The 14221-nt window shown below is 34.7% G+C and overlaps 2 protein-coding genes across 2 annotated transcripts in view; both read right to left on the bottom strand.

Annotated features, from left to right (window-relative positions):
* Positions 1-556: 556 nt before the first annotated feature.
* On the bottom strand, positions 557-6069 carry LOC132142313 (protein canopy homolog 3-like). Its single transcript, XM_059552100.1, has 6 exons — positions 5847-6069; positions 5377-5503; positions 4902-4998; positions 4634-4756; positions 2182-2299; positions 557-1419 (listed from the first exon to the last, which is right to left on the bottom strand). Exons 1-6 carry the CDS (start codon positions 5944-5946, stop codon positions 1151-1153), a joined length of 834 nt encoding a protein of 277 aa, XP_059408083.1. The 5' UTR covers positions 5947-6069; the 3' UTR covers positions 557-1150.
* A 3144-nt stretch (positions 6070-9213) lies between these two features.
* LOC132142312 (short transient receptor potential channel 5-like) overlaps positions 9214-14221 on the bottom strand; it is a 106182-nt gene continuing 101174 nt past the window's right edge. Inside the window, exons 9-11 of the mRNA XM_059552099.1 lie at positions 11488-11529; positions 11181-11270; positions 9214-10508 (exon numbers count right to left, since the gene is read on the bottom strand). Of these exons, the coding sequence (XP_059408082.1) occupies positions 9633-10508; positions 11181-11270; positions 11488-11529 (1008 nt within the window). The 3' untranslated portion in view covers positions 9214-9632. The remainder of the gene's footprint in view (positions 10509-11180; positions 11271-11487; positions 11530-14221) is intronic.

Here is a 14221-nt window from a genome sequence, read left to right as displayed (position 1 = left end):
TCCCAATTACAACATTTGCATATACAGCTCAATCTCAGGCCAATAACTTTTCACACACACACTCCACACTGCACTCCAAACAACACTAATATGAATATGCACACAAACACCTGCAAGAGCTCACACACACACACACACACAGCTTTTGCAAATAGTGATGCCTGATATCAGATATACAGCTTAATTAAACAATGTTGAAGAAAATATTGAAGAACAAAAAAAAAAAAGTGTAACAAACATTCCCTGTAAATGACATCACATACATAAACACTGAAAATGCAAAAACAAATATGAAAAGATCAAGCAAAAATGTTACTCTTTATTAGGATAACAGAAGAAATGAAAAGGTCCCAACTTCTTGGAATGGCAAATTACTTTCTCAGGGTTTCTCCCATTATCTGCATTACTGAACTGTGAGACGTGGGAAATTTAGAGACTTTACAGGATGGCATTCAGTTCAGAATATTCGAGCTTAAAAAAAAAACTATTCAAAAAAAATTCACATTTTATTAATTACGTTGATACACAAAACACAACATGCACTTGTTGGATCACATAAAATTTAGGAAAAATATTATCCTATACAGAAACAGGTAAAAATCTAATATGTACCGCATAATTATATTAATACTGAGAATAGCTCAAAGTATGTATTTCTTTATTGGAATCCATGAGTGATCATCTATACTACGAAATTTATAGCAATTAAAAATAACAGTACTAAATAAAATTTTAACCTGAAACCTAAACTAAATTTTAGGGGCAAAAAAATCAGAGAGATGAGATGAGGAATAGAAATGAGAACCATAAGAAGGATTTCCAGAATCCATTCCAACAGCATGCCAGCTTCGGGAAGATTTCAGCTTGTTTACAATTTTTCCAGCGTGAAACCAGCATGAGAACAAACAAGCAAACATTTGAATCCAAGCTCTGATTTGACTGGTCTAGCTGCCATTTTTGGATTTGAAATGGCATTTGTTTTTAGCTTGTTCCTGGATGGAGTTGATCTAACATTCAAGTGACATGCAAAATCTGATCTAAAATGAGGACCTCAGCATTACAGTCTTCTAACAGACTAAAACTCAATCTTTATTTCGGTGTCAGTAGTAAATTTAGATATCAAGCACAGAAAAAAAAGCAAAGAAATGTATCAGAGTTCAGTTTTATCCTGATTCAGAGAAACTTTCTTCTGGATCTCCTCCTCACCTGAGGTGTTTCCAGCTTCTTCAGTTTTCCTTTTTCTGGTCTCCGTGTCAGTCAGCTTGGACTTTTTCTTCTTCTTCTTCTTTACCTTTTTCTCCTTTTTCTGCTCATCCTCGCTGTCTTTACCCTTTTTCTTTTTGCCCTTCTTTTTCTTCTTGTCCTCTGCGATAGCTGCCGTGTCTCCCTTTTTCCCAGTCCATTTCTCTTGAAGACATTCTGCAGAGAGAATCAGAGGTACATGTTTTGCACAATCCCAATCTTTATACAAACTGCCCTCACTGTTATCAGCAACAAGAGATCAAATCAGAGCTGCGTGTTCGGCGAGTGAGGTCTTCTTCTGACAGATCTATATTAGTTGCTATAGCAATGGCATAAGAGCTAGTACAATGGCAAATTAATATTTTATAACAGGAAGCAACAAGCTGGTGATATGAAGAGATCTGCTAATAATTAGTATTTCATTACTGGATTCAATACTTCTAGTACTTCACAAATATTACTTTGACAAATGGGTTTTTTATACTGTAAAATACAGTGTAATTTATTCTTGTGATGACAAAGCTGAATATAACTCCAGTCTTCAGTATAAAATGATCTTTCAGAAATCATTCCAATATGCTGACTTGGTGCTCACAAAACATTTTTTTATGTATTTTTTTGATATTTAATTCATGTCTGCTAAGTAAAACCATGAATTCCTTAAAAATAAATAAATTAATAAATAAATATACATATGTGTGTGTGTTTTTTATTTTTGCTCTGCTCTACACATTAAAGTATGTATTTAACTATTACTGCTCCTGTGTCCTTGAGTAGTTGTCTGTGAATTTTTCCATGAAACAACAGCTCTTAAATCTGAAGCCAATAAAAGAGATCTAGAGGTTTAGTCTGTAAGTAGTCATAATATTATGTCTAGAGCGCTTCAACTGATATAAAAGGGGCTTTGATTGAGTAAAACAGCTGTTAGTTTCACATTACCAGTGTCTTGTCCTTTCAGCACATGTTTTTCACACAAGTAAGTGGTGAGATCTTCCTCCTGGCTGCCTTTATACCAGTCTTCAATGACTTCTTCATACTGCTCTACCATCACATCACACTGAGGAGAAGAAAACACATTTCCCATTTACCTGTACATATACTGCAAAAATTTATGTTAAGACTGGCAAAGTTATAACTCAAAAGATAGTGTATACATTGTAATATTTCAGCAAATTCTAAATTAATGACATTAACATTAATTTTGAATTATTCAAAAAAGTTGGAATAAAGATAATTATAACAAATTTAAATGTAAAAGAAATGAGATAAGATGCAAGATTAAAGAGGCCAAAAAAATGTTTTTGATGAATGAAATGAGGGAAGCTAAACAAGACTAAAAAACTATGGCGAATCTTGAGTGGTTTAGGCTATCGGCAAAAGGTTAAAGGTAAAGATTCAAAAATCAGTCTCAAAATTAATGGTCAATTGATGACAGATCAGAAAAAGGTAGCTAATTGTTTAAATGAGTTTTTTACTACGGTGGGTGATAATTTAGTAAAAGAGCTTCCAGCAAAATCAGATTTATATGATGATAATTTGGTTAAAGAATATTATGACAAATGTGGTGTTGCCTTAGGAGGTTTTTCATTTAACAAAGTAAAAGAGGCGACAGTTTATAAGAAACTAAGTGAATTGAAGTGCAATAAAGCCACAGGGTTAGATAATATTCCGGCCAAGTTTATTAAAGATGCTGCTAATTTTATAACTCCTATGGTTACTCACATTTTAAATCTCTCTATCTGCCAGAATAAGGTACCGGCTGAATTTAAACAAGCTAAAATTTTTCCCCTGTTCAAAAAAGGGAGTAGGCTAGAGTGTAATAATTATAGGCCTGTGTCAACCCTGTCTTCGTTATCTAAAATTTTTGAAAGAATATTATTTGACCAAATTGAAGAATATTTTTCCAATTTTAGTATTTTATATGAATTTCAGTCTGGTTTTAGAAGGTTGCATTCCACAGAGTCACTATTCTATATTTGACGGATCATATAAAGAAAGGAATAGATAAAGGTAAATTAAGTGGGATGGTACTGCTCGATTTAAGAAAAGCCTTCGACACAGTTGACCATAGTATTCTGTTGCTGAAATTAAATGCTATGGGTTTTGACTCCAATTCATGTAAATGGATCAAATCCTATCTTACGAACAGGTGTCAAATGGTCGATGTAAATGGAGTATGCTCAGACTTTTTGCCGATCACTAGTGGAGTACCTCAAGGTAGTGTATTAGGGCCCTTACTTTTTTTAATTTATATAAATGACTTAAAGATGGCTTGTTCTAGCCACTTATCATTATATGCGGATGATGCCATAATAGTTACTGATGAAAATAAAGAAACAATAGAAAGCAAGTTAAGTAGAGAAATTGTAGAAGTGTCTAATTGGTGTTTTCAAAATAAGCTATTTTTACACTTAGGGAAGACTGAGGTTATTTTATTCGGTTCTGCTGCAAAGTTGAAGAAATGTCCCAACTCAGAAATAAGGGAGGGAGATGAGTATTTTACTTTTAAACAAGAAGTGAAATTTTTGGGATGTGTTCTTGATAACAAAATGACTGGAGATAGCATGGCAGCTGTAGCTTTATCAAAAATAAATAATCGAATAAAATTTTTAGCAAGACAGGCTGCAAACAAACAAACAATGACAATGTTAGCTGGTGCATTAGTGCAACCTCATTTCGACTATGCAGTAACTTTTTGGTACAGTGGCTCTAAAAAACATGTTAAAAATAAATTACAGACTGCACAGAACAGGTTGTGCAGAATCGTTTTGGGGTTGCATCCTCGTATGCATCTAACAATAACCATTTCAGGGAATTGGGTATTTTAAAAGTGGATAAAAGAGTAATGTTTATTAAAATTATGATGGTGTACAAAATAATTCAGAGAACTGTTCCTAAATACTTGTGTGATTACTTTGTTTTTGTGAGAGATGTACATTGTATCTCTACAAGGGCAAGGATAAATAATATATATCTGTACCGGTTTAAAAGTGTAGTTGGGAAAAATTCATTTTTGTACTCAAGTGCAGTTGCTTGGAACGAATTGCCTGATCATATAAAACAATTACAGGAAGCATGGCCCTTTAGAAGTGAAGTTAAAAAATGGCTTTCCAATTAGGATGCCTTAGGAATTTGTAAAGTGTGAGTTGCTTGTTATTTGATTTTATTCCCATTTGAACTGTTCGTTTCATTTTATGCATGTAGAGGACCACAATGGAAATAAGTCCGAGGCTTTTTTGTGTATTTTATCCTCAACAAATTGTATTCAATGTATATGAACTGCCTCTGGCATGATTGTATAAGTTTATGATTATTGTTGAAATAAATCAAATCAAATCAAAAAACGGACAAATTTAATCCAGATTCTAAGATCTCTCAGTCACTCACAAACCTGTTTTTTGAGATCAGCCACTTCTGCACTGGTCTCGTTCCACAGCTCATAAGGAATGTCCATGACCACCTTCACACCTTTATTAACCAGGTTATGTAAGGTAGAGAATGTCTCAGACATACCCTGAGCAGAGAAAAAGAAAGAGAAGCTATAATGCAGTAAGCAATAAAATAATTCAAACTTTCAGCATCACAAACAGTACAGTACATAACTAAACAGTGCTGCAAAAACAAAGATGGTTAGAAGAGAAGGAAAAGTGGTATCCGACCTTTGCAAAGCGATTACTTCCAGTTCGATCTTTGTGTAGATTGTACTGCATAATCCTTGAGCAAACGTTCTCCATCACCTCTATGAAACGAATATCACTAAAAAGCAAAAAGAAATTGCTCAATAAAACGCATAAGTCACACTGCATCCAAAAACAGTATGCACATGTTAACTTCACTGCACTAATGCATTTCAAGACCAGAATCAGTTCACGAATGTTGGTAACCAATTAGTTGATGGCCCCATTGACTTACATAGTATGGAGAAAAAATAAAATTCTATAGAAGTCAAAGGCTACCATCAGCTGTTTAGTTAGCAACACTAAGTTATTCAAAAGATCTTCATTTGTTTTCAACAGAAGAAAGAATCTCAAACAGGTTTGGAACAACTTGAGGGTGAGTAAATGACAATTTTTATTTTGGGCTGAACGATCCCTTTAAGGTCAGGGTTTGCATTAAGAATAAAAAGTGACTTACGATTTGACGTATTTGATTGGCGGTGCACCTTTATCATCCATGAAGCGGTAGTTGGTTTCAATGACTTCTTTTGTTTTGCCAGTCTCTTCAAATGCAGACTTCATCTCAATACTAAGAAATTTGCACACTATAAAAACATACAGAACATATTCAGTTTCAGAAGAGGAACAGAAAGCAGCTGTGTCTCAAAACCTAGTAGGCTGCCTACATAGACGGCATTGTTCATCATTACAGGCCAATTCAAACCTTCCAAACATGCAGCCTACGGAGGCAGCACACTAGGTTTGGAGACATATCTAAGTGAAGTCGGTTGAAAAGAGGAAACCTGCTGCTCAGGCCTATTATATTGTGTAAAATATGCTTCTGCGATTGTATGAAGCACTGAAAATAAGTGTTGAAATGCACAGGCGATCATGTTTAATTTAAAGCAAAATATTGATACATTCTAATCTAGAACATTCTAACATTACCTTCACATTTATTTGGCAGATGCACCCAGTCATCGTCTCCGCTTTTGTTTGCAGCTATGGCACTTACGAGAAACACCACGACGCACATAAAAACATTCATTTTTGTTAGTAGGAAATATTTACAAAGTGCAATACTAAAACACCGACCATGCTTATTTATCTAGCCACTATTTCTTCTGAAGATTTCACTTCCGCTGTGGCAGGTTGACACAGACGCTGCACGGAGTGGACCAATCAGAGACGACGATGTGGCATGAGAAAGCCAATCAGAAACGTGGGCGGGGTCCGGGACATCATGCAGTAGAGATGTTTATGACCGGGTCGTTTGATGTATTTTTAAGAGTGCATTTAAATAAACACGGACATGTACATTTTCTTGAATATCGTAGAAGTTGCTCCTATGCAGATCAGTTTCTAGAACACGTTTTCATTTTGATATGAGGTCAATAAATTAAATATAACAAAGAAAGTGTTTTAAATAGCGGCGCGTTTGTGCAATGGCCGACGCAACCACTAGAGGGCATTACACTCCACATAATTAGATTTTCTCCAGGACTTTAAAACTGCACTCTAGCATGTCATGATTATTAGACCACAGTAGCAGTGTTGGCTAATCTTAGCCTGCCAAAGACCCTCAGCAATATTTTATTCACATGCGTCCCAGTGATTTGCAGAGGCATTTTATTCTTATTCCGTAAAGTTAAATCTAATACATTTGTACTAATGGATATTTTATATTTAAGGACGTATTTATTTACTTTTCTAAGATGAACAGTTTTACTGTCGTGTTGGATCGCCACTTCATGTCCAATGTTAAATCTTGAGCCCAAAGTGAAAGTTGATTCACTCCAAAAATGTTAAATGCATAAAAATATTTATATACTCATATGCATTTTAATAAGTAATGTCATTGAAATGCAGTGCATGCACTTTTATCTGATTTTACCCAAACAAACTAACCCTAAATTTATAGGCAGCTCCCGTCATCAACAGCATTATTTCAAGTCTGAAGTAGGGAAATTGGATGAGTTCCTCAGACAGTATGCTGAAGTTTAACCTGACCACTATTAGTCAGCACTTCCAATAATAATAATAATAATAATAATAATAACAATAATAATAATAATAATAATAAATAATAATGATAATTGGGTTTTTATAGGCAACATGACTCGAATTTATTTATACCAAAATACCAACAATACCATGGTATTTGTGTCAAACTAATATGATTTTTGTACCATAGCATATAGCCTACACTACTAAGTTTCTTATAACTTACTCACCAAACCTTTAGTTTATTATATCTTTAGGCCAGGAAAGAGTAGAGCACATATCCACATTTATATCTTTTTCAGAAGTGGCAAGAAATCAAAGACGTCACCAGGGTTATTCAGCTTTATTGAATCTGCATATTCAGCATTCCCTTGAGTTCAGTTTCTGGCTGTCAGAACTACTTTTTTTTATTTTTATCTTCATCGTATGCTCACACATTTCCAAGGAAAAGTAGAAAGTGGTAAGAATCATACAAGAGGAGCATGTATTTCATTCAAGTGTTTACATAAGCATTTACAGCACCTTGCCAAAAGTAATCAGGCCTTGACCAATTCTGTCATGTTACTCGTTTACACAGTCCCACAATGCAATTGTGTCCTTTGTGTGGTTTCATTTAAAAGCACTGAAACAAATTTCCTAAAATGTGACACTGTTTTGTTGCATTCAGTCCCTGCATAGTAATATCTTGGAACCTTTTGATGATAGCAACACTCAAAAATGTTAACACAATGTCTTTAAGACATTAATATTTAATATAAATACCACATTATATATTTTCAAACTGATTATCTATGATAATATTTTTTTATTATTTGTGCCACTTCACAACTTTTTACTTATATTTTCAATTACAAGTTCAATGTCATAATACAATAAAATATCAGAGTTGGTTAAATGTCTAAATATTTTTCCAAGGCGCTGTAAATGGTTTCTCAGCATTCACAGAGCAGGGGGATGTCTTATTCGATGCATGTCCCTGGATATCTCCCCCATACCTGATGCTAATTTATATTCACATACAGTAAAAAGTAAGCAGTCCAAAAAAACAACAACATTATAATAGTATAATGTATAAATAATGTCTGTCTAGACTAAAACAGTCTTGAAATTAAATCGTTTGTACATGCTATTCAAAATACAAAAATAAGATTTCAGTCATGTTAGATTCTAGCATAACTTCAGCCCTCCGGGTGCATAACACGAGTAATATCACACTATGATGTGTACATATCATAGCACTAAAGTGAAAAACCTTCACCTGCCAACTGCTCACTGATAAGGAATTTTTTCAACATTTTTCAACATTTTTCAAACATTTTTTCCAACTGAGGAACATTTGCCAATAAGAAATTTCTCTAAAAATGTAATATATGATATGACAATGCTTGCGATCACATTGGTGATAGAGTTGTTTTGAATTGAATGACATGTAATGGTTGACTACTGTGGTTTAGGGTTCGCACTTATAAACTATTTTACTAATATATTTGATATTCATTGTAAAAATAAATAAATAAATGTAATAAATAAAGTGGGATGGGACTTGGTTTTATCCATGAAGGTCAAGTTTACCTTCCCCAATGGTAACACTATGCAATCCTATCAATTATTTGCTATTATTGTTGTAACCTTTTTAAAAAGAACTTTAACCAGCATTAAATTACTGCATTAGTAATTCGATAATAAAATGTTGAAATGGCAAATTAATATTAACAGCCTGCACATACTACTTAACTAAAAGAAAAGGTGTTTTAGACACTGATTCATTTTTTTAACGAAGACAAACATGTTTATCTTTGGACTAAAATGAATTGATTAATCATACACAATGACGTCTGGAATATGTATTGAGAATTATTATTATTAATTATTTATTGACAGTTCAACCGAAAATGAACTTTTACTCACCCTCATGCCGTTCCAAATCTGTATGACTTACTGTCTTCTGTGGAACATAAAAGAAGATATTTTGAGATATGTCTTTTTCCGCTGGGGTTCTTAGAAGTGGAAATCGCCACATTTGGGTTAACTTCTATAGTGGTGAATGGAAACTACAACTAATATAATTTTTTGCATTTCCATTCGCCACAATAGTAAAAAAAAATCTACAACAGTGATTCAGTGAATTCCAAAAGAGGAAAAAAAATATAGAGACATTAGTCAGAAAATGTCAGATTTGCTGTCACTCCCTCGGCTGATGTTGTATTAGAAACACTCATGCAGCAGTGTTCACTAGTTTTATGTAATTCAATGCCAAGGTAAGAAAACACAGTGTTATAAATGTAAAATGAATATGAAAATGTAAAATAACTGTGGAAATGGACTATAGAAGTCATTGGTAAGCAAAGTTTGTCTTCAAAATATCTTCTGTACAAGGAAAAAGAAATCATACAGGTTCAGAATGACATATTTGTGTGATCTATCCCTTTAATGATGTAATGTAACGAAGTCACAAAAATGCAACCTGGTTTGCATTTATCTGCTCTGTTGACTGTAGCACTTTTCTGTCCCTTCTGATTCTCTTGTCGTCCATCATTTCATTTACTCATCCCATCTGCCTTGTAAATGACTTTCAATTTGGTTAAATCTCAAAAAGAAATATCGAAACAAGTATTGCAGCAGCAAACAAAAGAACAAACAGAAGAATTGGTTGTGGTTAAGGTAATAATTATTGATATAATCACTGATTATTGTTATTATCAAAGTGCTGTACAATACATACTCGCAATACTATAGCTGCGTGGTCACCGAATCGTCCTGTTCCGTTACCCAGCGGGAGGAGTCTGGTGTTTGTCCACCACAGGGCCCGACCAATCCCTGGAACACGTCCTCGTTTGAGTCCAGGAGGCGGGAGCTGGAGGCGGAGAAACTGGAAGCACAGTGCAGGGAGGAGGGTGGGGATAGAGGTCCTAATGTCAGTAAAACATCCCTTCTGTTAGCTCTCTGTCCATTTGTTGTCATGGCACTGTCGCCCTCATTTAAAACAGCCACGTCCACCTGATTAAGGTTGGTCTCGCTGCGGGTGACGGGACCATCACCCCTAGTGAAGCCCAAGTCATGCCAAGCCCCCGGCGGTTGAAGCAATCCATCTGAAATAGTGTAGGTTGCAGCAGTAACACCTGCAGGCTGTGGAAGGTGGCTGCCCATGCGTGAGAACAGCAGCCCGAGTCGTCTGAAGGAGTTCTTCTTGGAACTAGAGAAGCGTGAAAAGCGCCTCCAAGTTCGTGAAAGTGCAGGTCTAGCTGCAGCCACTGATGAAAGGGAAGAGGAGGGCGAGGGGTTCTTCCTCAGTCCGTTGATCTTTGGTTTACCCTCCCTGTATGCAGACGATGCCGCTGTTGTTGATGTGGCGACCTCTATTCCGGATATGGAGTGAAAGAGGGCGGAGACTCCGTACGATGGATCCGAAGGTGTGATGGTTTTGAAAGACACACCTTTGGCTCCAACGCTGCTCCCATCGCTGTGGTGACAGGCCTCGCCATCATCGCTGATCTCGTCTCGAAGCGTCGCCTCGCTGCTGGAGGAATAGTTCCGTCGGGGCGGCTTTCGGTTGCCGAGAAGGTCCAAAACTTCATAGCGGAAACTGGAAATGTCCTGTTTCAGCTCCTACGGCAGAGCATTATAACAGAATTACATAATGTATTTGAAAAATATCCTCAATTTTACCTCACTAGAAATGAAAGATTCTGAGACGTTTCATGACAAAACTTGATCACACAAGAACATATCTGATGTACTGTAATCAGAAACCATATTTTAATGGAAGAAGTGGATAAAGAAAAAAAATCTGAAGGACTGGAATGGATTGATTTTATTGTTGTTGCTTCATGTCTTAATTGAATGCAATGCAATAATAAAGTTTAAAAAAACATTTCATTAAATGTTAATAATTAATAAAACATTAATTTAATAACATAAGATGTAACAAAACCCTAATGAACATAAGAAATAAAAACCATAATTGTTCTAAATGAAAACCATATTAATCAATGTAAACAGTATTTTAACTGTAAAGGTCTATTACAGCATATTTAAATAAATAAATAAATAAAAAAAAAAAAAAAAATATATATATATATATATATATATATATATATATATATATATATATATATATATATATATATATATATATATATATATATTACATTTAAATTTCCATCATTTTCTATCTCTCTCTTTCTCTCTCTCTCTCTTTATATATATGAACTAAAAATGTATCAATTAGTGTGCTAATGATTGCACATAAAGATGATAAGATAAGATGATAAGGAGCACCTTAAAATTCTCCTCTGTCAGCCCTTCGCTTGTCTTGGCGTTGCGGATCATGGATGCCACATATCTCTTCACTAGACTACGGATGATCTCCTGAGGGTTGAAGGAGAAGAAGAGAAAGCAAGCAATCAGACAGAGCTCCCTAATCTTGTTAATCTGGAAATGTACAGCTGGATCTTTGGTGTGACAGTGCAAGGAAAAAGAGAGACAGGGAAAACAAAGCCAGAGGCAAAGCGATATAATGCAATTACATTCACATTGTTTGTATTCTCACATGTGTGTAATTGCAGAGCTTTATCTGCTGGCATACCTGATAATGCTGATTCTGTATCAGCCTGTCAGCATGCTTTTCCTGAAAGGAGAAACAAATATTCACACTGTAATTATGCAGGGTAATTGAACTCATCAACTAATCAAATACATGAGACATTAATACTTTTTTTTTTTTTGAATAATTATTCATTTAAATCCCAGGGTCATTCACAAGAAACTCCACCCCATCACTTACAACTGATTTATTAGCAGGGCACTCTGGTTTAAACACATTACAATATATTATAATTAATTTGAATTAATGAATAATAATATAATGAATTAATGAAATTATACATTTATTCTATAGTTATCAATAGTGTAGAATAAAGCATTAATTGTGTTTGTCACCCAATATTATGTTCCCATTATTCACCATCAACATTCAAATGACAGAATAATAAACCATATTTGAGAAAATTGTGCTTTTATTGGAAACAGTTTTGCTGCTAAATGTTTGTGAAAGCCATGATTTTTTTTTCAGGATTGTTTGATGAATAGAATGTTCAAGAGAACAGCCTTAATTTGAAACAGAAATGTTGTGTAGTATTATAAATATCTTTATAGATTTTTTTTTTGAATGGAAACATTTGAATGGTAGCATATAAACTGAGCTGATGGTGTTGAGAAAAAAAAAAAGATCACATGACTAAGAAATGCTGTACTCTATCTACAGTATATTGATGCTGCTGATCCTTTGGTAGGACATTTAGGCTGATATAAATTGCTCCAAAAAACTCAGTAACTAATTTTATGGAAATGAAGAAACAATTTGGTTTTATATCAACACTTCCCTATCACATCCATAATGGAAGAATCAATACAAAATTTCAAATGCAACTTCAATGCTAATTTTCATGTGCAGTTGGCTATATACTCCGTCTTGAGATGTCCTGCACTCCTGTAGGTGTTTTCCAATGGGAATACTGATATTTGTAAACTCTGAAAACAAGGACAAAATCTGATGTGCACTTACACATACAAATTTGCAGTGTGAGCTGAGAGATTCTTAGTATTCTTGTCAGATATTGCAGGAAAGCCGCTCTCCTCTTAGCTCTACATGTAGGCAGCTTTATATAATGATCAAGGTTTGATCCCAGCTCAGCAATGCCAGCAAACATGTGGGAGAGAGTTTTGAGCGAGTGTGCTTCAGTTGTGTGTTTGTACGTGTGTGTGTGTGCATAAATGACAGTGTGAGAAAGAGAAAGACAGAGAGTGCATGAGTATCTGTATTGAAGCAGGCTAATAAAGGCCGTGCAGAGAGATGGATTTGTAATAAAAGTGTTTCAGGTGGAACAAGAGAGAATATATTCGAAACAGAGATGACGAGAGTCCCGGGAGTTTCAAGGGGAGTTGCATGGCAACACAGGAGGTTAAACTCCAAACAGAATTGGGCAATGTTACACCTCATTACATCATCAAAGGAGAAACATAAATTTGTTGAATATATATATATAAATACAAATTATTAATTTATATGAAACTTCACTTTACTGATTCAATTGAAATGCTACCACTCTGAATGAAGCCAGTAGTTGACGTTTTGGGGGAGGGAGGCTAACAGGCAGGTTTTGACAAAATACCTGTCTCATGATCATTAATGAGGTCAAGCTGATATAGCTAGGTAACTTTTCTGGTTATCTCACCTAATTAATAGGTCATGCACCAAGCCTTTGCCATAGTAGGACTGATAAATGGGTAGATGACCTGCTAAACATACTAAACTACATCTAAATCTATTTTAAACAGCATTTCACTTCATTTTAGTATAACTTTCCATTGAAAAAATATCTTACTGAACAGTAGATCTTATATCTTAACTGAAACTTGATCACCACTACTTGTCTTCAGTAGTTCCTTTCAAATGGTCTTGCAGGAAATGTTTTTAAAAGAAAATAATATTTTATTCAGTAAGAATGTATAAAACTGTTATAAAGTGACAGTAACAACATTAATGTTCTTACAAAATATTTATATTTCAAATAAATGCAGTTTTTTTAACTTTCTATTCATTAAAGAATTCTGATAAAAAAAAATATAATGGTTTCAACAAAAATATTAAACAGCACAAATGTTTTCAACACTGTCAATAAACAAAATATTTCTTAAGCAGCAAATCAGCATATCAGAATGATTTTATGTGACACTGAAGACTGAAGTAATGATGCTGAAAATTCAGCTTTGCATCACAGGAATACTATTTTACATTCTTGCTTTTTTACTGTGTTTCTGATTAATTAAATGCAGCCTTTGTTGAGCATAAGAGATTCTCAGAAAACGTCTTAAAGACCCCCAATTTTTTTAACAGTAGTGTTTATACTTTGCCCTTGATGTTAATAAAAAAAGAAAGCACGGTCATGTTATTCACATCCTCCCAATTAGTGTATATGTGCATAATATGTTTTGAGTAGGGCTGAAACGATTCCTCGAGTAACTCGATTACAAAAAATGATCGAGGCAAATTCCTCTGCCTCGAAGCCTCTTTTTATTTATTTTAAATCTCACGTCAGGTTCTTCCGCAATAATTTTTTTTAATGTGTCACAACGCGTTTACGTCACCCACAAAGCGGAAGGAGACACAAGCGCTGCGTCCGAAATCGCATACTGCAAGGAGTCAGCAGTGTTTTGATTTGAGGGCGCGGGCAAACGTAAAGAGAACGTCGTGGCATGTGTCCATTGCAAGATAGAGCTGGCATACCACAACTAGGGCCCTATGATTTCCGCGATGCAGA

This window comes from Carassius carassius, chromosome 6 (assembly GCF_963082965.1).
Source record: "Carassius carassius chromosome 6, fCarCar2.1, whole genome shotgun sequence".
Classification (NCBI taxonomy): domain Eukaryota; kingdom Metazoa; phylum Chordata; class Actinopteri; order Cypriniformes; family Cyprinidae; genus Carassius; species Carassius carassius.
This window is presented reverse-complemented; position numbering and strand designations above follow the sequence as displayed.

Bases quoted from the DNA above. Each gene is read 5' to 3' on its own strand.
- LOC132142313 (XM_059552100.1), bottom strand. From the start codon at position 5,946: ATGAATGTTTTTATGTGCGTCGTGGTGTTTCTCGTAAGTGCCATAGCT. The intron at 4,999-5,376 runs GTAAGTCACTTT...TTTGCTTTTTAG, and splicing joins CCAATCAAATACGTCAAATC to TGATATTCGTTTCATAGAGG. The intron at 2,300-4,633 runs GTTTGTGAGTGA...TCTTCTCCTCAG, and splicing joins TGGCTGATCTCAAAAAACAG to TGTGATGTGATGGTAGAGCA.